Source organism: Chiloscyllium plagiosum, chromosome 38 (genome assembly GCF_004010195.1).
Source record: "Chiloscyllium plagiosum isolate BGI_BamShark_2017 chromosome 38, ASM401019v2, whole genome shotgun sequence".
In the NCBI taxonomy this organism is placed as follows: domain Eukaryota; kingdom Metazoa; phylum Chordata; class Chondrichthyes; order Orectolobiformes; family Hemiscylliidae; genus Chiloscyllium; species Chiloscyllium plagiosum.
This window is the reverse complement of record NC_057747.1, coordinates 24,079,905-24,106,788: the sequence shown is the minus strand read 5'-3', so window position 1 is coordinate 24,106,788 and position 26,884 is coordinate 24,079,905. Positions and strand designations below refer to the sequence as shown.

The following is a 26,884-nucleotide window of genomic DNA, read 5'->3' as shown; positions in this document are numbered from 1 at the left end:
ATTCCCAATGCCCCTCCCCCAAGTCCCTCCTCCCTACCTTTTATCTTAGCCTGCTTGGCACACCCTCCTCATTCCTGAAGAAGGGCTTATGCCCGAAACATCGATTCTCCTGCTCCTTGGATGCTGCCTGACCTGCTGCACTTTTCCAGCAACACATTTTTCAGCTCTGATCTCCAGCATCTGCAGTCCTCACTTTCTCCTTTGATCAACTCACTCTCAGATCGCTTGTAGCTGTCTCCATGATCTACGTGGGTGGCACAGTGGTTAACACTGCTGCCTCACAGTGCCAGGGACCTGGGTTTGATTCCAGCCTCAGGTGACTTTGTGGAATTTATACATTCTCCCCGTGTCTGTGTGGGTTTCCTCTAGGTGCTCCAGTTTCCTCCCACAGAGGCTGGGTGGATTGGTCATGCTATGTTGCCCATTGTGTCCAAAGATGTGCAGGTAGGTGGATTAACCATGGAAAAGACAGGGTTATAGGTATGGGGAAGGGTAGGTCTGGTTGGGGTGCTCTTTGCACAATTGGTATGGACTCGATGGGCCAAATCGTCTGCTTCCACACCATAGGCATTCTATGATCTACAAGATCTGTGATGGAATGCGCCAAGACCTTTTGCCAGTTCCAATCCACAAACGGTGCCACCCAGTCAGCCAAGGACAGATGACAGGAACAGCACTCGGCCCAGTGAGGGAAATAACACTCGACACATCATTTGTCTTTCTACCAGTAACGTTTTGAGAAACACTCGACAACAGACCTGACAGCAACGGAAAATGTTACATTGGTGTGTTTCCAAAACCAGGACGTAATGTATGAGCAAAGAAATGTACCCGATGAGATTGATTGCCAGAAGTCTAACATGTTAATCACGAAGCGTAATTTTCCACGCAGTGTTTCCTAGTGCACAAGAAAAGGAGGGCGGGGAAAGTTTGAGGGGAGAAAAAGATAAATCAGTATTTGCATGAGGAGTTGGGGCAAGGGTGATATTGCATGGTACGTTTCAGGTTTAAGTTTTTTACTTAAAAAGTTCCGATGTCGTGGCCTTTTGCGGGGGGGGAGTGTGTGGGCTGTGCATGGGGGCAGCTCTTTTACCCATGTGTGTAGAGCTCAGATGGAAAGATGTTACTGTCATGCGGCTCATGTTTCATTTATCACTGAAAAGAAAATGCCACTTTGAAATAGGATTGAGGAAAGGGGTCGCCTTTCTGTTTTGTTCTAGCCCCTCTTGTCTGTACACAAACATTTGGACTCTCTCTTTACTGAAATAGGTTTAGCAGTCTTCAAAACCACTGTCTCCACGTCATTATTTAAACTGTTGCTATGGCATGCCAAAAGCTAGGACGAAAACATCATATTTCTGTGCACTTAAACCGAGCCACAGTCAAAACCTGCTGCATTTGTTAAAAGGATACTTCTAATGAAAAAAAAACACAATAAGGGAATCTCCTACAAAAACAATGTGCATTGATATAGCACCTTTCCCACTGTAAAACATCTCAAAAAACTCTTCACCGCAGTGTGAGAGAAAATTTAACACCAGTCCAATGCTGAGACAGGTGACACAACACCTGCCCAATTAAGTAGTTTTTAAAAGAGTGGGAGAGGTTTAGGGGAGGAAATTGCAAAGACTAGAACTGTGCTGTTGCAGCTACGGCCCCTGCTGATGGTCTGAAGTCACACACAAAGGCCAGCATTACACACTGTTACTGCAGGATTGCATAATGTATCTTCAAAGGCTGCAGAGCTTATGTTGTCCCTTTTATAGGGTACACCTCACAAACAGCAGCGTTGACCCCCCACTTTGTTAGGAACACAGACAACACAGAAAAAGAGGTGCATAAATGTAAAACCCTGATTTTATCACTCTGCAATCATTTCAAAAACTTACACTTAAAAATGCCTGCTAAGAAAGCGGAAACATGATCTAGTTAGAGAAAGAGAGGCACACTTTGGAGGAGTGTTTCTGCAGGTTTCAACAGACAGCTTCTGAAAGAGCATTATTCTTGGGAGGGTGAATTAAACTTTTGTGTTGTGCCTTTCTGTTGCACGTCACTGTTAAAGAGTCACTGTGGCCAGCTGCCATTTTAACTGTGCTGTACAAATAGAGGGGTGTTTCTTCCCCCCCAGATAATAAGATTTGTAGTTAACTAGAAGAGAAAACAACTTTACTGAAAACACAGTTCAGTGTATTGTGAGCAGGATGCTTGCTGTCCTGTGTGGGTGGGTACATGTGGGTGGTGTATTTAGCCAAAAGACACTCTGTCACATTATTATGGATGCAAATGTAAAGGGAAACAATTAATGATCCAGAATGATCAAAATTTACAAGCAAATGAAGCTGTTCTGCAATTACTCACTGCAGCTTTTCTTGTTGAACAAAGGACTTAAAAGGGAATAGGAAAATTGAATAGCAATAATAATAATATCACAAATAATATCCACGTGTACCAAGCAACACAAGAGAGCAGAGATGTAATTTAGATGTCTGTATCTTTTACTTTTTCATACAACAATATCCACATGCTAGTCAGCAAAAAACTGTCAGAGATTTAAGATTATTTTCTTGTAAATCTATAGTTTAGCGCAAACAATAGTTTCCACTTTTCCCTTTGCCCTATGTTCCTTGTCTGGAAACCCAGTTCCTTTGTGAAAAAGACTCATCCCCAATTCAAACAACCTAGTTTTGTATTTAAAACCCAACCCCAACCTGATCAGCAATTGACAAGCCCTGCCCACAGGAGACAGTGTTGCAGTAACAACAGTGAAAAGACAAGAGGGAGGGAACTAAATCCAATTGGTGTTGGAGTGGGGGGGGGAATAATGCACTCCAGTGCCCACTGGTCTGTAAAGACTTTGAGGGAAAATCTCAGCTTTTCTTTTTAGCAAGCCCACCATCAAATCGAACCAGTAACAATTAAGATCTGCCTGCCAGGGACAACGCAACAAAATTACAGCAAGGCTAGGAAGAGAAGGAAGGGTTAAAACAAAATTGTGTTGGTTAGAAGTCACACGACACCAGGTTATATACCAACAGGTTTATTTGAAATCCACTGCTCTGAAAGCTTGTGATTTCAAATAAACCTGTTGGACGATAACCTGGTGCTGTGTGACTTTTGACCTTGTCCACCCCAGTCCAACACCGGCGCCTCCACATCAGTATAGTATTGGCAATGCCCAAAACCTACTTCTTAATGACAAACTCCAGTCAGCATTGTTAGCTCTCAATCAAATCCGGAGCTGTTCTGTTTGAGCCCTGAAATGGACCAGTAATTCCAAGTAAAGCCCAACTTCATCGCCTCAGCACATCCCAATATTGCAGCCAGCTGTCATTAAAATGTAGGGTGCACAGCAAGATTCCACAAACAGCAGTATGATAATTACCAGCCAATCTGCTCTAGACAAAGCTGGTTGAAGGATAAGATATGGCCAAAACATTAGGGATACCACCCCTCCTCTTACCCACTGGGGAATGCGCCACGGTCTATTATGGAGGAAGAAATAGCAGGACATTTAGAAAGTCTTAAGGCAATCAAAGAGAGTCAACATGGTTTCAGGAAGGGGAGATCAAATTTGATAAAGTTGCTAGAACTCTTTGAGGAACAAACATGCAGAGTTGCTAAATTTTAGACTTCCAGGAGGTATTTGATAAGATGCTACCTAAAAATGTTTTTGCGTTAGATAGGAACTTACGATGTCGGAGAGTATTGTATTAGCATGAATTAAGAATTGGCTACCACACAGAAGACGGGATTAATAAATCTTTTTCAGGTTGGAAAGACAGAACGAGAGGAATGCTACAAGATCAGCTCTGGAATCTCAATTAGGAGCTGATGTGAAAGAAGAGTTGAGACCTGGGCCCGATCAACCATGATCTTACAGAACAGCTTGAGGGGCCAATCCATCAGCTCCAGCTCCTGTTTTTTTTGTGTTGCCCCTCAGTATATAGTGTGTGGGATTCTTTATGTCCACCTAAAGGGGTTATTGGGGACCTCAGGTTAACATCCCATCTAACAGCTAGCCCCTCTGACAGTGGGTCACCCACTCCACACTGCACTGGATCTTGGTCCTCACATCCCTGAACCCACACCCTCACATTTCAGAGGCAAGAGTGCTGCTAGCTGAGCCACAGTTGGCAGAAGTGATTCACCCATCAATGAAGTAAACATGGACTCACTGCCACACCCTCTGCTCTTCTGTCTGTTTGAAAGGATTCACGTTATCCTGGTTAGATGTTGATCCTGTTCAACTGAGTCAAGTTTTTAGTTAGTGTACTTGTGGCTGTTAGTCACTAGTTTCAGAACAGGCAACATGGGTGTGTACATTGTTTGTTTGTGAGGTGGAAAGGTGGAACCTTTGTTTTAGTTGCTGCGGTCAGTTTCATATCCAAAACAATAAGGTGATGAGGAAGCTTTTGTGCACCTCCTGTGTGCAGTGTAACCCTGTATGCCTCACTCTGTCTAAGCAGCCAATGTCCCTGTTTGCTAGGTACTGCTCTCAAAACAAAACTTTTCATTGTACTTAGGTACATGTGACTACAACAAATCAAATTAACAAAGCCACTGAAATGTTGTTTTCAAATACATCTAGCAGGTGAGTTCGTAATGGAGATCCAAATGTGTGTGTATTGTGTACATGCCTGCACATTTGCCTGCATTTGTTTAAACAAGTGTTACTGATAAACTGGAGAAATCAGGTTAGCGGTACTGTTGGATAATGTATTGTGAAACGTTTATAGTTGTCCGGCAAACGAAGGAACAGATATTTCGGGAACTGGAGAATTTCACTGAGATCCAATCAGCTTCAAAGAAACTTCACGGTCCCTTCATCTTATCAAAGTGCTCCCCTAACTTCAGCTCCTGCACCGACTGTGTAGTTGGGCGTGCCTCTCTCTGAGAACCGGTGATATGGACATTTCTCCGGCCAATCACTGCGATAAACCCGTTGTTTTGACAGGGGCGCCAGTGTGGGACCAACAAAAACAGCACAACTTCTGAAGCACTCACACACAAAATGCAGCAGAAACCGCTATTTCAAGCCTCCAATGTGAATTGTCACTTTCTCTGAATGTGCACCGTTCCGGCACAGCCCGTCTCTGACAGTCTGGAGCATCTCTCGGGATTGTTACAGTAAATTGTTGTTAGTTTTGCCTTACCTTGTGTAACAGTGTTGACAAAGAGGATGACAGTCCAGACCAGCAGCCGGGAGCTTATCGCGCCCTGAAGGTCCATTCTTAGCTTTTGCTGCCCCTGCATCACTGTTTTTTCATCTGCTCGCTTCCTCCTGTGTGTGTGGTAAGAGTCACAAAGAAAAATCCTTAGCGATGTTTATGTGGAAGCTTATTTTTTTGGCACTGGTTCAGCCCTGCCTGCCTCTGCTAACCAGTACCTCTGTCACTGTGAGCAAAAACTGTGCTTCAGGGCTGGAGTGCGGTTCTTGTCCAGGAAGGCGGAATTAAAATCCCCGTTGTAATTGGCCCTCACTTCAGTGAGTGGCAGTGGCTGCTCAGAGACAGTCACAGAGTTTAGTGAGGTTCGGTTTGATCCCCTCTCTCAGCTGAGTGATTCTCTGCCCTACTAGAGGGTCACTGTTGTATTTGTATATGCCCGTCTGGGAAAGAAAGACAGGCTAGACAGGACAGAAACACCTCCCCCACCCTCCACCCCCCTCCCCAAAAAGGCAGCGTTCTTTTCGCATTTTCAAGCACTGTTTTTATTGATCTGCTTTCTTAAAAAACGAATTATTACCATTTTATGCACCAAATAATCTTTGCCTGAAGGCTGCTTTATCTCACAAAAGGAGAGCAGAGTGGCACTGACAGTGAGGTGAAGACTCAAATAAAGGCAAAATACTGAGAATACTGGAAATTTGAAATAAACTCTGAGAACGCTGGACAAACTCAGCTGGTCCCACAACATCAGTGGACAGAGAAACAGAGTTAACAGGAACTTCAGAACTAAAAAAGAGTCATATGGGACTCGAAACATTCTCAATTTCTCTCTCTCCACTGATGCTGCCAAAGCTACTGAATTTCTCCAGTATTCTCTGCTACAGTGAGCCCTCAGTTGTCCATTTCCATTAAACATAACTCTGGAATTTTACACAAGGGGACCTCCTGGTTTCAAGTGCCTCTCCCAGTCAAACAGCCTTGTTGCCCCTTCAACTCCCAATGTCAAGTAAATGCAAAAAAATCACGGATTTATTTTGTTGGAAGAGAAAGAAAAATAATTCTTTACTCGTGGTCCAATGAAGGTACTCCTCACATGTGTTGCCTGTGAGGCTGGTCGGAGATGAAATGGCCTTCCTGAGGACTCCTGGGCCAAACCTGGAAAAATTTGGCAGCACCTGGCAAAGCCAGAGTGTAGCGGTAGCTTCAGATCGCTGAGCGTGGCATTACTATCCCCGTGGAGAGAAAGTCAAAGATTGTATCTTTTATCAAAGAGGGGAAGTGTATGTTTGAGACACATGATTAATTTGCAAAAGCTCCTTTGCTGTGAATCTCTTGAGTGTCGGATTCTGGTCCCCCCCCCCCACTGTCATCTCTGCCTGGACATTCTTGTTTTCTTCAAGTGACATTTCATTTCTGCCTCTTAAATGAAAGTAATCCTTTCTGTCTGGATGAATGATGTACATTGCGAAGACCAACACTGGAGTGTGAATTCAGTCCTAGGTGTTGAGCACCTTTTGTTAGGGAATCTAACCCTAAGTATCACAGCATCAAATGATGGATAACTCAAACATTAGCAATTACCCATCACACAGGTACTGCCTCCCAGGTCCACCAGATACAGACAGACTCACTCTCCCAACTTTGGCCCATCAAGTCCACTCAAACCTTCCAAAGAGCACTGAAGAAGGGCCTGTGCCTGAAACGTCGAATCTCCTGTTCTCTGGATGCTGCCTGACCTGCTGTGCTGTTCCAGCAATAAAGTTTCAACTTTGATCTCCAGCATCTGCAGACCTCACTTTCTCCTTCCAAAGAGCATCCCACCAAGACCCATCTACTAACATATCCCTGTAACCCCGCATTTCCCATTGCTAATCCACCTAATCTATATAACCATGGTCACTAAGGACACTTTCCCATGGCCAATCCACCTGACCATTGGACTCCCACACCATTGGACTGTGGGAGGAAACCGGAGCACCCAGAAGAAACCCACGCAGACATGGGGAGAATGTGCAAACTCCACACAGATAGTCACCTGAGGCTGGAATCACACCCGGGTCCCTGGTGCCATGGGGCAGCAGTGCTAATCACTGAGCCACCATGCTACCCTTTTAGTGACCCAGATAGAGTCATAGAATCATAGAGAAACAGACCCTTCGGTCCAACCCATCCATGCCAAGCAGATATCCCAACCCAATCGAGTGCCACCTGCCAGCACCTGGCCCATATACCACCAAACCCTTCCTATTCATAGACCCATCCAAATGCCTTTTAAATGTTGCAATTGTACCAGCCTCCACCACTTCCTCTGGCAGCTCATTCCATACACGTACCACCCTCTGCGTGAAAATGTTGCCCCTTAGGTCTCCTTTATATCTTTCCCCTCTCACCCTAAACCTATGCCCTCTAGTTCTGGACTCCCAACCCCAGGGAAAAGACTTTGCCTATTTACCCTATCCATGCCCCTCATAATTTTGTAAACCTCTATAAGGTCACCCCTCAGCTTCTGACGCTCCAGGGAAAACAGCCCCAGCCTGTTCAGCCTCGCCCTGTAGCTCAAATCCTCCAACCATGGCAACATCCTTGTAAATCTTTTCTGAACCCTTTCAAGTTTCACAACATCTTTTCGATAGGAAGAGACCAGAATTGCACGCAATATTCCAACAGTGGCCTAACCAATGTTCTGTACAGCCACAACATGACCTCCCAGTTCTTGCACTCAATACTCTGACCAATAAAGGAAAGCATACCAAATGCCTTCTTCACTATCCTATCGACCTGCGACTCTACTTTCGAGGAGCTATGAACCTGCACTCCAAGGTCTCTTTGCTCAGCAACACTCCCTAGGACCTTACCATTAAGTGTATAACTCCTGCTAAGATTTGCTTTCCCTAAATGCAGCACTTTGCATTTATCTGAATTAAACTCAATCTGCCACTTCTCAGCCCATTGGCCCATCTGGTCCAGATCCTGTTGTAATCTGAGGTAACCCTCTTCGCTGTCCACTACACCTCCAATTTTGGTGTCATCTGCAAACGTACTAATTGTACCTCTTATGCTCGCATCCAAATCATTTATATAAATGACAAAAAGTAGAGGACCCAGCACTGATCCTTGTGGCACTCCACTGGTCACAGGCCTCCAGTCTGAAAACAACCCTCCACCACCACCTTCTGTCTTCCTGTACCAGAGGGGCAAACACTGGCACTGAGGATGTCTGGGCACAGTTGCCACCTCCAATGGGGTGTAATCCTTGAGGTGCTTGAGCCCTTTACTGAGCCAAGGAGAATGACAGATCCAGCCGAAAGGTGACCGTACAGTTACTTCAGCAAGGACAAACGAGGGGATGTGCCTGGGATACTGTCCTGTTCTATAGTAGGACAGAATGACTGGAAACCATGTGAACTCTATCCTCATGCCACCTCACATTCCCAGGATTGGCAGTTGCTGGAAGGGGCAAGGGGTGGGACTGTGGTTAGGGGATGTTGGGGCGGGGGAATTGATTGATTGGTGATAGGAACACCTGCTGAATGCAGAGTGAGGGAGTTGTTGGTGTGATCTGGATGCACAATGATAAAATTTAGTGCCGTTTCCTTTCTTCATTCAGAGGATGTGGGTGTAGCTGGCATTTGTCATTCATCCATAGTATCCTTGAGAAAGTGGGGGTGAGCTGCCTTCTTGAACCGCTGCAGTCCATGTGCTATGGGTAGACCCACAATGCCCTTAGGGAGAGAATTTCAGCATTTGCCAGTGACACTGAAGATATATTTCCAAGTCAGGATGCTCTGAGGGTGTTCCCAGGTTTATGTTGTCTTTTGTCATAATAGATGGCAGTGGTCACAGCTTTGGATGGCACCATCCAAGGAGTCATGGTGAGTTGTCTAGCCAACAGTCATGGTGAGAATATGGAACTCATGACCATGTAGATGTTGAAGGTCAATCATTTCAGGGGAATCATGGAGAAAAAAGTACAAGAAGAACTACAGAGAGCTGTAAACACAGCTCAGTCCATCATGCAAACCAGCCTTCCATCCACTGACTCTGTCTATACTTCCCACTGCCTCAGGAACGCAACCAATATCATCAAAGACCCCTCCCACCCTGTAATACTCTCTTCCACCCTCTTCCATTGGGAAGAAGATATAAAATTTTGAAAACATGTATGAACTGATTCAACTGTAATCAGACTTTTGAAAGGCCCTCTCAAGTGTTTATTCTGTTCTCTCTCTCTTTGCACCTTCTCTGTGGCTGTAACACTGTATTCTACACTCTGTTCTGGTACCCTGATGTACTTTATATGGTACGATCTACCTGTATATCATACAAAAAAGCACTTTTCACTGTATCTTGGTACAAGTGACAACAAGAAATCAACCAATTAATCAAGTCTATGTTAACCTGAGTTGAAAAAGCTTAGGAGGATTGAGACAGCAAAAACACCAGGAAAAAACAAATGATCTGTTTCTGTGCTGTAGAGTCCTTTGGGATGTCAAGAAGCTTCAGGTTACAGAGAAATGAGTGGGTAAGGGAGGGGGAGGAGGGTGGTGGGGGGGGGGGGTGGTTATTGGAGGCTTCCCCCTTTACTCCTCTTGTCACTCAGAGTTGAAAAATGTCATGTACTCAAGCACCAAGGTCTCACATCCTCCAGGAGCCTGAGTGACGGGTGATTAAGTCCGTGCTTCTGCCCAGCTCAGTGTGCAGGGGCCAAAAAACCAGCCCTTGGTGTTTCTGACACGATGATGGTCTTGTGACCTTTTGAAAATGCAATGTGGCTTGGAACATCTCATGGCCAGAGGGTCTTTTTGTTTGAAGTTTGGTGACTGTTGAAATACACTTTGTACAATGCAAATCCTACATACAGCAATGTGGCAATGTCCAGATTGTCTAATTGATTTCTCTTTTTTGTGATGGTAATCAAGGGATATGTATTGGTGGGGTCCCTGGAGCGAACTCACCAGCTCCTCTTCAGAACTGCACTTTTTTTTCTTCTATATTCACCCAAGAGAGTAGATGGAGTGCCAATGTTCTTTTATTCACTCACGGAATGTGGGCATTGCCAGGTCAACAATTATTGCCCGTCTCCAACAGCCCAGTGGGAAGTTAAGAGTTAACCACATTGCTGTGGGTGACAGGTCGGCCAGATCAGGTAGGGATGGCAGTTCCCTCTCCTTAAGAGCATGAGTGAACCAGAGAATCTTCCTGACAATTGACGACGTTTTTATGGTCATCAGTAGATTCTTAATACCCAGATTATTATCAAATGCAAATTCCACTATCGGCTGTGGTAGGATTTGAGCGAATGTCCCCAGAACATTACTGAAAACAACAAAATGCTGGAGATTACAGCGGGTCAAGCAACGTCCATGGAGAGAGAGAGAGAGCTAATGTTTCGAGTCCAGATGATTCCCCAGAACATTACCTGAGTTCTTAGATTAATTGAACAAAAACTGCAGATGTTGGAAATCAGAAACAAAAACAGAAATTGCTGGAAAATATCAGCAGGTCTGGCAGCATCTGTGGAGAGAAATCAGAGTTAATGTTTTGGGGTCAAGTGACCCTTCATCATAACTGATGGTAGCCCTGTTTTTGTTTTTGTTTTTAGATTAATTTGCTCGGTCACTTTAGATAACATGATCACCCCCTCATGGCGGTTTTCATAGCTTCCGAATTAATCTGCATTTTTTTTTTAGCAACATGTGGTCAGAAGTCCCCTAAATAAAAACGAAATACTACAAATGCTGGAGATTTGAAACAAACATATAGTATGCTGAAGAAACCTAGCAGGACTGGAGAGAGAAACAGAGTTCACTTCTTGAGTCCAATATCACTCATGTCCTTTAGAGAAGGGAATCTGCCATGTTTACCCGGCCTGGCCCACATCTGACTCCAGTGCAACAGCAATGTGGTTGACTCTTCCCTCCCAGCTGTTAGGGATGGGCAATAAATGCTGACCTAGCCAGCAATACCCACTTCCCATGAGGGGATAAAAGAAAATTGGCACTCTGTAAACTCTAGGAGAAGGTGAAGACTGCAGATGCTGGAGATCAGAGCTGAAAAATGTGTTGCTGGAAAAGCGCAGCAGGTCAGGCAGCATCCAAGGAACCGGAGAATCGACGTTTCGGGCACAAGCCCTTCTGTATACTCTCTTGCATGAAAGTAGAAGTAAAGAAGGTGCAGTTCCAAATGAAAGGCTTAACACATGAGGAACATTTGAGGACTCTGGGACTATACACGATGGAGTTTAGAAGGATGAGGGGGGAACTAATTGAAACTTTCAGAATACTGAATGGCCTGGACAGAGTGGACGTTGGGAAGATGTTTCCATTGGTAAGAGAGACTAGGATCCCAGGGCACAGCCTTAGAGTAAAGGGAAGACCTTTTAGAACAGAGATAAGGAGAAACTTCTTTAACCAGAGAGCAGTGAATCTATGGAATTCATTGCCACAGAAGGCTGTGGAGGCCAGGTTATTGAGCATGTTTAAGACAGAGATAGATAAGCTCTTGATTGCCAAGGGGAGCAAAGGTTACAGGGAGAAAGCAGGAAAATGGGGTTGAAAAACCTATCAGCCATGATTGAATGGCAGAGCAGAATCGATGGGCTGAATGGCCTAATTTCTGCTCCTATGCCTTATGGTCTTCTTCAGATCTGCTGAGTTTCTCCAGCTTTCTCTGTGGTTCATAGAATCCCTACAGTTTGGCCCACTGAACCCACAGCAACCCTATCCCTATACGCCTGCATTTCCCATGGCCAATCCATCTAACCTGTACATCCCGAGACAATTTCGCATGGTTAATCCATCTAACCTGGACAATTTAGCGTGGCTAATCCACCTAACCTGCACATCCCTAGACAATTTAGCATGGTTAATCCACCTAACCTGGACAATTTAGCACGGCTAATCCACCTAACCTGCACATCCCTAGACAAGATTTGGAGATGCTGGTGTTGGACTGGGGTGTACAAAGTTAAAAATCACACAACACCAGGTTATAGTCCAACAGGTTTAATTGGAAGCACACTAGCTTTCGGAGCGACGCTCCTTCATCAGGTGATAGTGGAGGGCTCGATTGTAACACAGAATTTATAGCAAAAATTTACAGTGTGATGTAACTGAAATTATACATTGAAAAATTAGCATGGCTAATCCACCTAACCTGCATACCCCTAGACAATTTAGCACGGCTAATCCATCTAACCTGTACGTCTCTGGACAATTTAGTGTGGCTAATCCATCTAACTGCACATCCCTAGACAATTTAGCATGGTCAATCCATCTAACCTGTACGTCACTGGTCAGTTTGCATGGCTAGTCCATCTAACCTGTACATCCCTAGATAATTTAGCATGGTCAATCCATCTAACCTATACATCCCGAGACAATTTTCCATGGCTAATCCATCTAACCTGGACAATTTAGCATGGCCAATCCACCTAACCTGCACGTCCCGAGACAATTTAGCACGGCTAATCCACTTAACCTGCACATCCCGAGACAATTTAGCATGGTCAATCCACCTAACCTGCACATCCCTAGACAATTTAGCATGGTCAATCCATCTAACCTGTACATCCCAAAACAATTTAGCATGACCAATCCACCCAATCTGCATATCTTTGGATTGTGGGAGGAAACCAGAGCACCCTGAGGAAACCTACACAGATACAGGGAGAACATGCAGACTCCACACAGACAGTCTCCTGAGGGTGGATTCAAACCCGGATCCTTGGCACCACGAGGCACCAGTGCTAACCACTGAGCCACCATGCCACAGTTGTTTCTTATTTGTAGTTAGTGACTGGGCATTGGTTTATATAAATGTAAACCAGCAAGCAGGTTTAATGTGGAAGACGTGGCAGATGTAAAATCCAGGAGTGTCACCTTCCCTCCCCAACAACATTGTGGGTGCCCTGGCACTGCAGCAATTCAAGAAGGCAGCTGAGTACACCTTCTCAGGGGCAACTGGGGATGGGTAATAAATGCAGGCCCAGCCAGCAACACGCACGTCACTGAATGAATAATAGAAGCAGAAAACCTAAAGTGTGACATGGCACGTTTTTCTGGACAGAATATTTTATACACACAGGATGTCTTGTTCTGTAATGCACACAAGGGGATTGAAACCTGTAAAAACAGATTGCAACTGTTCCAGCAACCTAACACTGGTCTTCAGTTATAATATGGAAAGGTAACCTCCCCAGGTCAACCATGAGAACTCCCACACGGAGTACGTTGTAGGGATGAATCAATGGGTGGTGCTGAAAATGTCAGGGCATTCTGAGACTTTGCTGAACTTTGTACAGCACTCGGCTGTACAAAGGTGACACTGGGCTGCAACCTACTCTGAGCCCCACTCTAACAGCAACACATTGCAGCAGCAGGAGGAAGCGGAAGTGAAATAGTTTCGCAATGAGATTCTTCAAATCTGTTCCTTTTGCAGTTTGTGGCAAGGTGTTTGCGTGCCATTGACGTTATCGCAGAGTTCAGAACACAACAGGATTGAAACATCGACCTAGACAGGGCGATGGGTGGGTCTCATCTGTTTGTTGGAGTTTATCTGTTCCCCTTTGGAATAAACGCTGTTAAAACTGGGATGCCCGTGCTCAGCTAACCCCCTAACAAATACCTGGGAAAAGTTATCCATGCAGTGAGGGAGGCGCAATGGAGAGTGAGTGGTCTGTTTGCTCTCGGCCCACCACCTCCTTGCTCGGTTTGAAGAAACCAACCCAAGGCAGACGGTGAATGTGCTGCTTCTCAGGGGTCTCAGCCAATCGACAATATGAATGGTGGAGATAGAGGGGAGGGGGGGTGGTGGAAGTGAAGGCTTCACATCCATTCAGGGTCTCGTCTGGGGTGTTAAGTGGAACATGTTGTTACACAGTGAATATTAAGTCAGGCACTAGAACTTTTGTGATGCAGTGGTAGTGCCCCTATTTCTGAGTCAGCTAGCCTGGAGTCAAGCCCCATCTGCTCCAGGGGGTGTGTAATGACATCTATGAATAAGCTGATATACGAAAATATCTATGAATTTCTGACTTACATATTTGGACGATCATCGAAGCATATAACTAAGTTTCCTATAACTACACAGTCAAAGGAAGCTAAAGGCTGGCTTTTGGGGGCTTTTATGGTGCAGCCAGGAGGCCCTTGTTTAAGTCCCACCAGCTCTAGAGGATGTGTAATAACATCTCCTATCAGGTTGGTTAGGACAATATCTAGAAAGTCAGACATGGCTACCAACTCAAAGCAGCTGCCTGTCTTCAATCTTTGACAATTTCTCAAAAGTAAGTGAACAAAGGAGGTCAAGAACCATAGACACTGCCAACTACCCTAGTGACTGGACTCCACACAGACAGTCGCCCGTGGCTGGAATCAAACCCGGGTCCCTGGTGCTGTGAGACTGCAGTTGTTGCTGCCTTTGTCCCCTTACATTTTGCCACCTCCATGCACCCGGCGTAAAATACCCCCCCAAACTTATTCCATCCAACACCCAGAAAATGCAATGGCTGATGGAAATTTTCATAGAATTGGCTCCTTAACAGGCTCAGTAGCTTGTTATAAAACCAAGAACTGTGGCTGTAAGCAAAAATGGAAAGTTCTGGAGAAACTCAGTAGGTCTGGAGAACGAAACACGGTTAATGTTTTAAGTCCAGAAAGGTGACTGGACTCAGATGTTAACTCTGCTTTCTTTCCACAGATGCTGCCAGACCTGCTGAGTTTCTCCAGCAATTTCTGTTTTCGGTTTCATTTGCTTGTTAATTGGGTGCTGGAAGATGGTGACCTGGCTTCCATTGCGTTATAGACGGGTGTGATGATGTTAGATTATTAATCCTACATTATTGTGCTGTACTTTGCACATTTGAAAGTGATGAGAGATTGTGGTGCTGATCTATCCAAATTGCAGCCTTAATATCCAACCCAACAAGTTGAGAACAGCAGCTTACAAAGAGAGCCATGAATTCACTGATAAACAGATTCAGACTTACAACTTATTTGGGAGTAGATAAAGTTGCATTGCTATCGGAAGGCTATTATTAAGATGAAGAGAGTTCAGAAAAAGATTTACTAGGATGTTGCTGGGAATTCAGATATTGAGTTATAAAAATAGGCTGGATAGGCTGGGAATCTTTTCACTGGAGTGTTGAGGGATGACCTTATTGAGGTTTATAAAATCACAAGGGGTATAGATAAGGTGAATAGCAAGAGTCTTTTCTCTAGGGTGGGGGAGTTGAAATCTAGGGGGTATATTTTTAACATGAAAGGAGACAGTTTTAAAAAGGACATGAAGGGCAACTTCTTCACGCAGAGAGTTGTACTTTTGTCGCATGAACTGCCAGAGGAAGTGGTGGGTGCAGGTATAGTTACAGCGTTTACAAGACATTTGGATAAGTACATAAAATAGGAAATGTTTGGATAAATATGGACCAAATGCAGGCAGGTGGGATGAGTTTAGTTTGGGAACATGGTCAGCATGGACCAGTTGGGCTGAAAGTTCGGTTTACGTGCTGTCTGACTCTGTGACTCTACAAGGCTGATGGTTTTCAGCATTAGTCATTGGTCCTGTATTTCAGAGAGATGCAAGAGCATTGTGTTCAATTTCAGTTCTTTCGAGTGTAAAGCTATTACAGGTACCAGATGAGAAAGGTCAGGTGAGGGGAAGCCCAGTGGTAATGTCACTGGGCTAGTAATCCACAGTCCCAAACGTAGACAGTACTCCGTGTTCAAATCCTACTGTGACAGATGGTTAAGGTTTGATTGGATGAAAAAGTCCATCATTAAAAGCTTAATACTAATCATTGTCATAAATACCCAACAAAAAACGAAGTGCTGGAGAAATTCAGCAGGTCTGGCAACATCTTTTGAGGAGAAAATCAACTAAATTTCAAGAGACTCTTCTTTAGATAAGACATCGACTCTGTTTCTCTGTTCACAGATGCTGCCAGACCTGCTGAGTTTCTCCAGCAATTTGTGTTTTTGTTTCAGATTTCCAGTATCTGCAGTATTTTGTGTTTGTTACTGTCATAAATACCCATCCTTAAGGAAGGATATCGGCTGTCTTCCCCTACTTTCTCTTCTTGCAAGAAGCAAATGGCAACAATCAATGTCAGTTTCATGGGTTTTCAAGACTAGTTTCCAATTCCAGATCTTTTAAAATTAATTAATTGAATTCATCTCAATCACACCAACTGCCCTGATGGGATTTGAAACCTTGGCCTCAGGGTTTCCTAGTCCAGCGACATTAACTTTACACCGCCATCTCTTTAGTGATTGCATGACGTGTGAAATAGTTCAGACCTGTCAAGCGTCTGAATAAACGTTATAAAAACCGACAAAATCTGGGCAATAGATTCGCAAATCAGATGGGTATTAACTCCAACAACAGGAAGCATGGTCCTAATTCTATACATCCGACCCACCTCCATCCCAGCCTTTTCTTCCCATTTCCTTACAATACCATCAACCCTTTTTCACCGTTGGTGTTCAGGATTTCATTTGCATTCTTTTAACTTGTATCCATTGTCTCTGCTTCAATCATGAACTCTTGTAGTGTATCTCACAACCGGTTACCCACTGTGTGTAAGATAACCCTCCAGCTCGCTCATGCTGCCTCGATACTGATACCATGCACAACGTGCCCCACCCATCATTAGTTCAACCACTGGAAACTGCCTGGTTTTATAGATAAAACCCTTTATCATTTTAAAAGTCTCCTCAACAACACTGAATTGTGTTTATTTGTAATCAGATAAAATGCCCCCTGGTTGCTTCACATGACTCGTAAAATTTAACACTGAACAATACCGGAGAGGTCACCAAAGGTTTGATGAAGCACGTACTGTCTTCGAAGGAGAGTGAGGTGGATAGGCAGGGGCCTCTGGAGTTGGAGGCCTGGGAAGTTCTCAAGAATAACATCCCAGAGGATAGCACCACAGTGTGCTTATTAATCTATCATTTTTGGAGTTAGCCCACGAGCCTCTGAAATCTTGACCCACATTAATTCGGTGAGGCTCTTGAATAGTCATCTTGTTGCTGTCCCAATGTAGCTCAGTCGCAAATGTGATGACACATTTGAGGATGTTTTACCAAATCCACAGGGCACTATTTAAATGCAGGTATTGTTTGTTGGAGTACCCTGAAGTTCATGAATGCACCCCTCCTTGCCCTCTGCAGTAACTGACTTTATACCCCAGTTATTTAACACTCTTATGACACAAACCACACACACTCTGCTTCCTGTCAGCATGTTTATCTGTCAGCCACTGACATTTTTTGACTGTCACAGTTACTTACTTTTTCGGCATCCATATATGTACTCCTTATCTTCAAGCAGCAACATTACTTCAGATTTTGCTCCTGAACTCGCTAACCCAGAGGACCAGGTGAATTTTTTGGTCACATGGTTTCAAAACGCGCTCAGGCAGACGGTGAAATTTCAGTGAAATCTTGAATTAATAAGCTCGCCCTTGAGATGACCACATAACTGTTGCCAAAATTGTCGTAAAACCCCATCTGGCTCACCGACATCCTTCAGAGAGGGAAATTTGCCATCCTTAGCTGGACTGGCCTGCATGTGACTCCAGACCCTTGACTCCTAACTGCCCTATGAAATGGTCCAGAGAGCCACCCAGTTCCAGGGCAATTAGGGATGGGAAATAAATGCTGGCCTTGGTAGCAATGTCCACATCCTTTACAAAAATAAAGAGAAAAGTGGTGAGCCAAGTGTTCTGATCCCCACACATCACGATCCCCGGCAGCAAGACCATTAATTGTCCAGGGGAGCACGCACAATCAGTAATTAGCTCTGGACTATGGAGAGCTATTTGGGTTACATGTGAATGGCGATCAAGGCCGTTCAGCCCTTTCAGCTGGCTCCACCATTCAATATGGTTATGATTGATCTGATTTTAACCTCAACGCTACATTCCTGCATCTTCCTGATAATCTTTCGTCCCCTCGATTGTCAACAATCTAGCTCCCTCTGCCTTAAAAATATCTAAAGATTTTGCAACCACTGCCTTTTGTGGAAGGAAATTCCAAAAACTCACAACCTGTAGGGAAAAACATATTTCCTCATCACTGTTTTGAATGGGTGCCCCCCCCTTATTTTTGAAATATAATCCCTAGTTCTCGACTCTCGAACAAGAGGAGACCCATTTTCAACAATCCACCCAGTCAAGTCCCCACTGGATCTTAGATGGTACATTTAAGTCATCTATAACACCTCTGAGCTCCAGAGGACAGAGGCCTAGCCTTTCCTTGTAAGGCAATCGTACAATCCCTACAGTGTGGAAGCAGGCCATTCGGCCCATCGAGTCCACACCAACCCTCCGAAGAGCATCCCACCCAGATGCACCCCCCCCCCCCCCATCCTAATCCCTGTCACTCCACATTCCCCATGGCTAATAGAACATAGGACTGTACACCACAGGAATGGGCCCTTCAGCCCACAATGCTGTGCCGAACATGACGTGAAATTAAACTAAACTCTTCTGCTTGCCCTTGGTCCATATGCCTTCATTCCTTGTATAAGCATGTGCTTATCCAAAGGTCCCTTAAATGTGCCTATCGTATCTGCCTCTACCACCACCCATGGTAATGCATTTCAGACTCCTACCACTCTCTGTGTAAAATACTTGGCCCCTCACACCTCCCTTGAACTTTCCCCCCTCTCACTGTAAATGCATGCTCCCTAATAATAAACATTTCACTCTGGGAAAAAGATTCTGACCGTCAATCCTTTCTATGTATCTGATAATTTTATAAACTTCTATCAAGTCTCCCCTCAGCCTCTGCCGCTCCAGAAAAAAAAACAACCCGATTTTTTCCAGCCTCTCTTTATAGCTCATGCCCTCTAATCAAGGCAGCATCCTGGTAAACCTCTTCTGCACCGTCTCCAAAGCTTCCACATCCTTCCTGTACTGTGGTGACCAGAGTAGTCTAAATGTGGCCTACTCCAGCTAGCCTACACATCTCCGGACTGTGGCAGTACCCTGAGGGGACCCGCACAGACGGAATGTGCCAACTCCACACAGACAGTCACCTAAGGGTGGAATCGAACCCAGCCCCCTGGGGCTGTGAGGCAGCAGTGTTAACCACTGAGTTACTGTGTGACCTTCAGGGGTTCAGGTGTGCATCACCTGGGCATGTACAGACTCCCCACTGCCCTTTTCCTCACCCTTAATCCACAGACTTGGCAAAAAGAACCTCTTCCTGGAACCTTGCCAATATCTTGACCATTAATGGCCACTCCTTTGCAGTGTAGACGAGAGTATTGCACGTTATCATTGCCAGACATACAGTAATTGCACAGTTCCCCTGCAGCACCTCTGGCGGTGACTGTAACATAATATTATCTCCAGTTACACATCAGAAAGGAAAGAAAACATAAACTTCAAAACATACAATTTCAAACTGGAATGCAAGAAAAGGGAGACTCGGAGATTCGCCCACAAAAATCTTCAGGACCATGCAGCGCAAGTTGCAAAGGTTATTTCTTTACAAAAGAAAGCACACGAATCCTTGGCTTTTTCTTTAGAAACACAAAGTACACAAACAAGGAAATCTCATACTGACTTTTGTTTAGCATTGAGAAATGCAGAGCCCAAGGGAAATAGATATAGTTTCAATAAAGTTCATTCATGATTTAACTTATTTTTAACATTCATTCAAGTGATTTGGGGTGGCTGGTTTGGTCAGCATTTCTTGCCCAGCCTTTTATGGTAATGGTACTAGGGTGAACAAGGTCAGAAATCACGCAACACTAAGATATCGTGCAACAGGTTTATTTGAAATCACAAGCTTTCGGAGCGTGAAGTGTCACCTGATGAAGCTTGTGATTTCAAATAAACCTGTTGGTCTATAACCTGGTGTCATGTGACTTCTGACCTCATCCCTTATGACGACAGACAAAGAGGGAATGCTGTGTTTGGGAGATTATTGGCGTGGGATCTGCTGTGAACACTCAAGGGCTCATGCCCGAAATGTCGATTCTCCTGCTCCTTGGATGCTGCCTGACCTGCTGCACTTTTCCAGCAACACATTTTTCAGCACATCGCTGTAGGTGTCAAGTCACACCACAGGCCAGACCAATTGGCAACTTGCTGCTGTTTGGCAAGAGACTTGTCTTAGCACACCACAAAAATATAAAATATACTGCAAACTGCTCCCAAAGCTGAGACAGACCTCCCTGGAGCTTTCATATGATTCTACCACCAATCCCACCATAACCACATCACTCAGACCCTGATAAGATTCCACCCATGGTGACATTCTGTTTGTGATGTGAAATTCCATTGCTGTGGAAAAATAGCGATCTGTATTTATATAGCGCCTTTCACAAACAGTGCATCATGAAATGCTTTACAGGCAATGCAGAGCTGGTAATGAAGGACTCGTGGGAGCCAATTTACACAATGCAAGTTTCTACCAAGAGCAGTGTGATAATGACCAGACCATCTGTTTGTGTGAAGCTGGGGAAACAATGGCCTAGTCATATTATCACTAGGCTGTTGACCTAGGGAGCATTATGGGATCAAATCCTGCCACACAAGATGATGGAATTTGATTTCACTGGGAAAAAAGAAATCTGGAATTAAGAGTCTGATGATGACCACAAATTGGTTGTTGGGAAAATCCCATCTGGTTCATTGTTGGAGATGGGCCATCGTGTTGAGATTGTTCAGGATGTTGGTGAGGCCTCTTCTGGTGTACTGTGTGCAGTTCTGGTCACCCTGTGAAGGATGTTATTAAATTGGAGGGGGTTCAGAAAAGCTTTACTAGGATGTTGCTGGGATTGGGGCATTTGAGATATCAAAAGAGTATGGAAACACTGGGCTATTTCCCGCTGGAGGTTGAGGGGTGCCCTTATAAAACCATGAGTGCCATAGATAAGGTGAATGACAAGGGTCTTTCCCCTGGGATTGGCAGTTCAAAACTAGGGGACAGATTTCACAGGTGAGAGGAGAAAGATTTAGAAAAGGCATGACACAGGGGGTAGTCCATATGTGGAATGAACTGTGGATGCAGGTGTGGATGCAGGTGAAGTTACAACAGTTTAAAAACATTTGGATAAGTTCATGAATACAAAAGGTTTGGAGGGATATGGGCCAAGTGCTGGTAAATGGGACTAGATTGGGTTGGGATACCTGGTCGGCATGGACAGGTTGGACCAAAGGGTCTGATTCCATGCTGTACATCTGAATGACCCTGAGCTGGCCTACACGTAACTCCAGACTCACAGTGATATTGTTGATGCTTAACTGCCCTGTGGGCACTTAGGGATAGGCCTCACTAGCGGCGCCCTCCTCCTGTTAATGAATGTTAAAAAAAGATATTGCTTCGAGGATAAATAATGTCTTGGACACTGGGGATAGCTCCCTGGTTTTTCCTCAAAATAGTGTAGGGGGGATCTTTTACTGAGAACACTTTGGTTTAGAAAGACTGTACCCTCAGTAGCGCCCCCTCCCTCACTACTGTGACAATAGATATCTGAAACAAACACAGAGAAACTCAGCAGGTCTGGCAGCATCTGTGGAGAGCCAAACAGAGTTAATGTTTCAAATCTGGTAGACTGCTTTTTCCAGAACTGAAGAAAAGTCAAACCATACTTGAAACGTTAATTTTGTCTCTCTCTCCACAGATGCTGACAGAGCTGCTGCATTTCTCCAGCACTCTCTGTATTTGTTTCAGATTTCCGGTATCTGCAGTATTTTGTTTTTCATCAAGTGTGATGGGAAGAGTCTGGTGAGAGACCAAAGAAGGAATGTCCTGGAGGGGTGGGTCAGACTGGGTGAAGAGCAGATGCTGGGGTTTTCAGGAGGGGAAATGTCAGTCACCGATGATTTATCCTGGTGGTTTCATGGTATCCTGGAGTGTTTCCTGGGGACTTCTAGCTGGGAATTGCTAGAGGTCCTCTTGAAATTATTCAGGCGAATGGCTTAGAGTTTTGCAACTCTTCTTCCACTTTGAAGTGTGTCCATGTTTGGAAGGGGGCCGAGGGAAGATTGTTATTATCTGTAAGGGCTCCTCAACCAGACTGGACACCAGAGAGGGGAAGTGCGTGACTGACAGTTGTATTATTTGCCAATGGGATGAACATCAAGTTGCTTGAGAACAAAAGGCAACCTCTAATTTCAGTTCCTTGAAAGAAATTTCCTGATTGTGGCCTTTCATTTAACTTTCAGCCACCTTGTAATGTTGCATTTCTGCCTGGCATAGCCCTTTGTCCTGAGGGGGACCATAGGAGTGAGGCGCTCACGTGGCAAAGGACTGTGGGAGGATGCCCTTGCAGACGTAGAGAGAGCATGCAAACTCTATGCAGCCAGTCAACCAAGGGTGGTATTGAACCCAGGTCCTTAGCCCTGTGAGGCAGCAGTGCTAACCACTATCCACCATGCTGCCCTAACACACAGCAGCTGTATACGCAACTAACTTGGGCACTCTGTGCTGGTTGGCGCGCTGTGTTGTACAGTTTTATGACTAATCTCAAGATTTATTTATTGCAGGCGATGACAACGGTGCTTGTAAATATTTTGGATGAGAATGACAATCACCCTGCATTTCAACAACAGCAATATGAAATCACCTTAGACGAAGGGCCAGACACCGTGCAGGCTTTCAACCTGACAGTGAGTGCCACAGACCGAGATAAAGGTCCCAACGGAACCGTCACCTATGCCATTGTCGATGGGAATCTCCATGACACATTCACCATCCACAGTACCACAGTGAGTGTTCAATGTTACTGCGTTCGCCATCAGGAGTAGTTATTGTATTGGGGTGGGGAGTCATTGGTCACCTTGAACACTGACATGATTAATGTAGGTGGGAAGGACTCCTCACTTTGGCATTTTAGCCAATTTATAAACCATTCACTCAGAAAGACTTACACTTCTGAAGCACTTTGTGAAAATGTGTATCGCACCCAGTCATACACTGAAATGTGGTTACTGTCTCTCACGCGGTAAGTATCACAACCTGCAAATCAAGATTCCACTCGCACATAAATACTGTTCAATATTTTGGATTGTTTGTTTTCGTTTACCAGAGATGTTCAGAGAAACTCCCTGGACTGAATCTTTTTTTTCTGGCTATGTGTAAGTTGCATTGAAATTTTGAAGAAATTCTCATCTCAAGGCTAAAGAGTGTTCTTCTCTAACTCTTTTACCAAACTCACCGCATTAACTACCCTGCTGTATTCCTCATATCTGATTCCAACCCCTTTTTACCATGCACCATTCCTGGCACTGCTCACCACTGCTCACCGGATATCCAAGAATTGTCCTGCATCCCTTGCACTCTTGCCATCCATCCCTTCCTGTTGGATATTCGGACAAACACTGTTGGTCCACAGCGGCCCTGCATAGTCCCCGACGTATGGGCATGGCAGATGGGGAAATGACACTCCATGTTTGAGCCAGTGAGCTCCTTCTGGATGGCGTGATGTAAACCCAGAGCATCCTCTTCCCCCAGGACCAACAATGGAGACCACAATCCCAGACCACGCCCATCCTGTTCTACGGTCACCACCTGGTCAGTGCAGTCTCAGCCGGCTGGAGAAATGCCTAGTGCTGGAGGGAGAAGGTTAATGACCTTCTCTACTTCACCAGCATTGGTGCCACCTGCCAACTTGGCGGTCTTCTGGTGTGGTATGGCGGTCTCTCGGCCTGGCATGGCCTCAGCATGGACTTCCGGTCTCGAGGTAATTCCAGAATGACCTCACAGCCTCATGAAACTTGAGATGAAATCCGGTGCGGACTGGAGCCAAGGCCCGATGCAGTCTGGAGTCAAGGCCAAGTGCGGACTGGAGCCAGGGTGCAGTGTGGATTGGAACCAGTGCCCAGTGTGGACTGAAGCCAAGGCCCAGTGCAGATTGGAGCCAGGGCCCAGTGCAGACTGGAGCCAGGGCCCAGTGCAGACAGGAGCCAAGGACCAGTGCGGACTGGAGCCAGGGCCCAGTGCGGACTGGAGCCAAGGGCCAGTGCGGACTGGAGCCAAGGCTCAGTGCGGACTGGAGCCAAGGACCAGTGCGGACTGAAGCCAGGGCCAGTGCGGACTGAAGCCAAGGCCCCGGTGTGGACTGGAGCCAAGGCCCAGTGCGGACTGGAGCCAAGGGCCAGTGCGGACTTGAGCCAAGGACCAGTGCGGACTGGAGCCAAGGCTCAGTGCGGACTGGAGCCAAGGACCAGTGCGGACTGAAACCAAGGACCAGTGCAGACTATAGGCAAGGCCCAGTGCGGACTGGAGCCAAGGCCCGATGCAGACTACAGCCAAGGCCCAGTGCGGACTGGAGCCAAGGCTCTGTGTGGATTGGAGCCAAGGCCCAGTGTGGACTGGAGCCAAGGAGCAGTGTGGATTAGAGCCAGGGCCCAGTGCGGACTGGAGCCAAGGCTCAGTGTGGATTGGAACCAGGGCCCAGTGCGGACTGGAGCCAAGGCCCAGTGAGGACTGAAGCCAAGGCCCAGTGTGGACTGGAGCCAAGGCCCAGTGTGGATTGGAGCCAAGGCCCAGTGCGGACTGGAGCCAAGGCCCTGTGTGGATTGGAGCCAAGGCCCAGTGTGGACTGGAGCCAAGGCCCAGTGTGGATTAGAGTCAGGGCCCAGTGCGGACTGGAGCCAAGGCCCAGTGTGGATTGGAACCAGGGCCCAGTGCGGACTGGAGCCAAGGCCCAGTGTGGATTGGAGCCAAGGCCCAGTGCGGACTGGAGCCAAGGCCCAGTGTGGATTGGAGCCAGGGTCCAGTGTGGATTGGAACCAGGGCCCAGTGTGGACTGGAGCCAAGGCCCAGTGTGGATTGGAACCCCAGTGTGGACTGGAGCCAAGGCCCAGTGTGGATTGGAACCAAGGCCCAGTGCGGACTGGAGCCAAGGCTCAGTGTGGATTGGAACCAGGGTCCAGTGTGGATTGGAACCAGGGCCCAGTGTGGACTGGAGCCAAGGCCCAGTGAGGACTGAAGCCAAGGCTCAGTGTGGATTGGAGCCAAGGCCCAGTGCGGACTGGAGCCAGGGCCCAATACGGACTGGAGCCAAGGCCCAATACAGACTGGAGCCAAGGCCCAATACGAACTGGAGCCAAGGCCCAATGCAGACTGGAGACAAGGCCTGGTACAGACTAGAGGCTAGGTGCCGGTGTAATCTGGGTTGGAAGACCATTGTTCTGAACTTATGTTTCTGCAACACTGAACTTTTTGTTTCTCTGTTCTGTAAGATTTTGTATCTGAAAAAGCTCTACCTAGGGACCTTTGTACCTGAAATGGTGCTGTAAGTGGCAACATATAAACGTTTCACTGTATTCATTTGATTTCATGCGACGATAAAGCTAATTTATTTCTAATTCTTTCCGATACCTCACATTCAGTACACCTCTGTACACAACTCCCACCAAGGCTGTGACCTACCACTCTCACTATCGCCTGTAAGATCTTCCCCACCCACTCTCACCCACTCCAGTTATAACACCACTCACCCCGCAAGCCGTCTGTGCTGCCCACTCACTCACCCAGACGCCTCTGCACCCACACCAACACCAACACTAGCAGCTGTGCCATGTGCTTCCATCTCCTGGGATACCTGCCTTTGTCTCATTCCAGGAGGAAAACAGCCCACACTAAAGCAGAAAGAGCCAAGCCGGATGGTTGGCTGCATTACATTCAGCTCCTTACCCTCCACCTGGAGAAGACCCTGGTTCTGTCTGCCCCTAAATGGCTGGCTGACTGTGCCCAAGCCCTGGATTGAAATGAGAAGCTGCCCTTGACTTACTGTACCAGGACTCTCTAAGTGACAGCTATCCCCCATGTTAGGACTGTGCATAATGACAAGGCAATACAGAAGAAATAAAGACCAGGTATTTCTGGCTGAGGGGGCAAAAGGCACAGGGACAAAACAAGGCCTTGCAAAGTAGGGGTGTGCTGTGAGCATCCCTATAGGCTTGGTGTGCACACCCTGAGAGCCCACAGATACAGACTGGTGCTGACCCTGAGAGCCCGCAGATACAGCCTGGGGTAGTCCCCGAGAGCCCACAGATACAGCCTGGTATAGTCCCTGAGAGCCTGCAGATAAAGCCGGGTGTAGTCCATCAGAGCCCGCAGATACAGCCTGGTATAGTCCCTCAGAGACCGTAGAAACAGCCTGATGTAGTCCCTGAGAGCCGCAGATACAGCCTGGTGCAGTCCCTGAGTGCCCGCAGATACAGCCTGGTGTAGTCCCTGAGAGCTGCAGATACAGCCTGGTGTAGTCCCCAAGAACCCGCAGGTACAGCCTGGTGTAATCCGCGCGAAGCTGCAAATACAACCTGGTGAAGTCCCTGAGAGCCGGAGATACAGCCTGGTGTAGTCCCTGAGGGCCCGCAGATACAGCCTGGTGTAGTCCCTGAGAGCCCGCAGATACAGTCTGGTATAGTCCCCGAGAGTCCGCAGATACAGCCTCGTGTAGTCCCTGAAAGCCCACAGATACAGCCTGTTGTAGACCCCGAGATCCTGCAGATACAGCCTGGTGTATTCCCGAGAAACTGCAGATACAGCCGGATGGAGTCCCTGAGAACCGCAGATACAGCATGGTGTAGTTCCTGAGAGCCCGCAGATATAACCTGGTGTAGTCCCCGAGAACCTGCAGTTACAGCCTGGTGTAGTCCCTGTGAGCCGCAGATACAGCCTCGTGTAGTTCCTGAGGTCCTGCAGGTACAACCTGATGTAGTCCCTGGGAGCTGCAGATACAGCCTCGTG

General features: G+C 46.3%; 2 protein-coding genes across 3 annotated transcripts in view; one reads left to right on the top strand and one right to left on the bottom strand.

The window, feature by feature from the left end:
* vsir (V-set immunoregulatory receptor) overlaps positions 1-5,459 on the bottom strand; it is a 59,418-nt gene extending 53,959 nt beyond the window's left edge. Inside the window, exon 1 of the mRNA XM_043679156.1 lies at positions 5,154-5,459. Coding sequence (XP_043535091.1) covers positions 5,154-5,253 — 100 coding nt within the window. The 5' untranslated portion in view covers positions 5,254-5,459. The remainder of the gene's footprint in view (positions 1-5,153) is intronic.
* Positions 1-26,884, top strand: part of cdh23 (cadherin-related 23) — a 799,974-nt gene that overhangs the window by 684,381 nt on the left and 88,709 nt on the right. The window contains exons 1-2 of one of the 2 annotated variants that reach the window (XM_043679151.1): positions 5,049-5,127; positions 22,672-22,893. In XM_043679151.1, the coding sequence (XP_043535086.1) occupies positions 22,675-22,893 (219 nt within the window). In that variant the 5' untranslated portion in view covers positions 5,049-5,127; positions 22,672-22,674. Of the gene's footprint in view, positions 1-5,048; positions 5,128-22,671; positions 22,894-26,884 lie in introns of those variants that run through there. The other variant, XM_043679154.1, reaches the window with a different exon arrangement.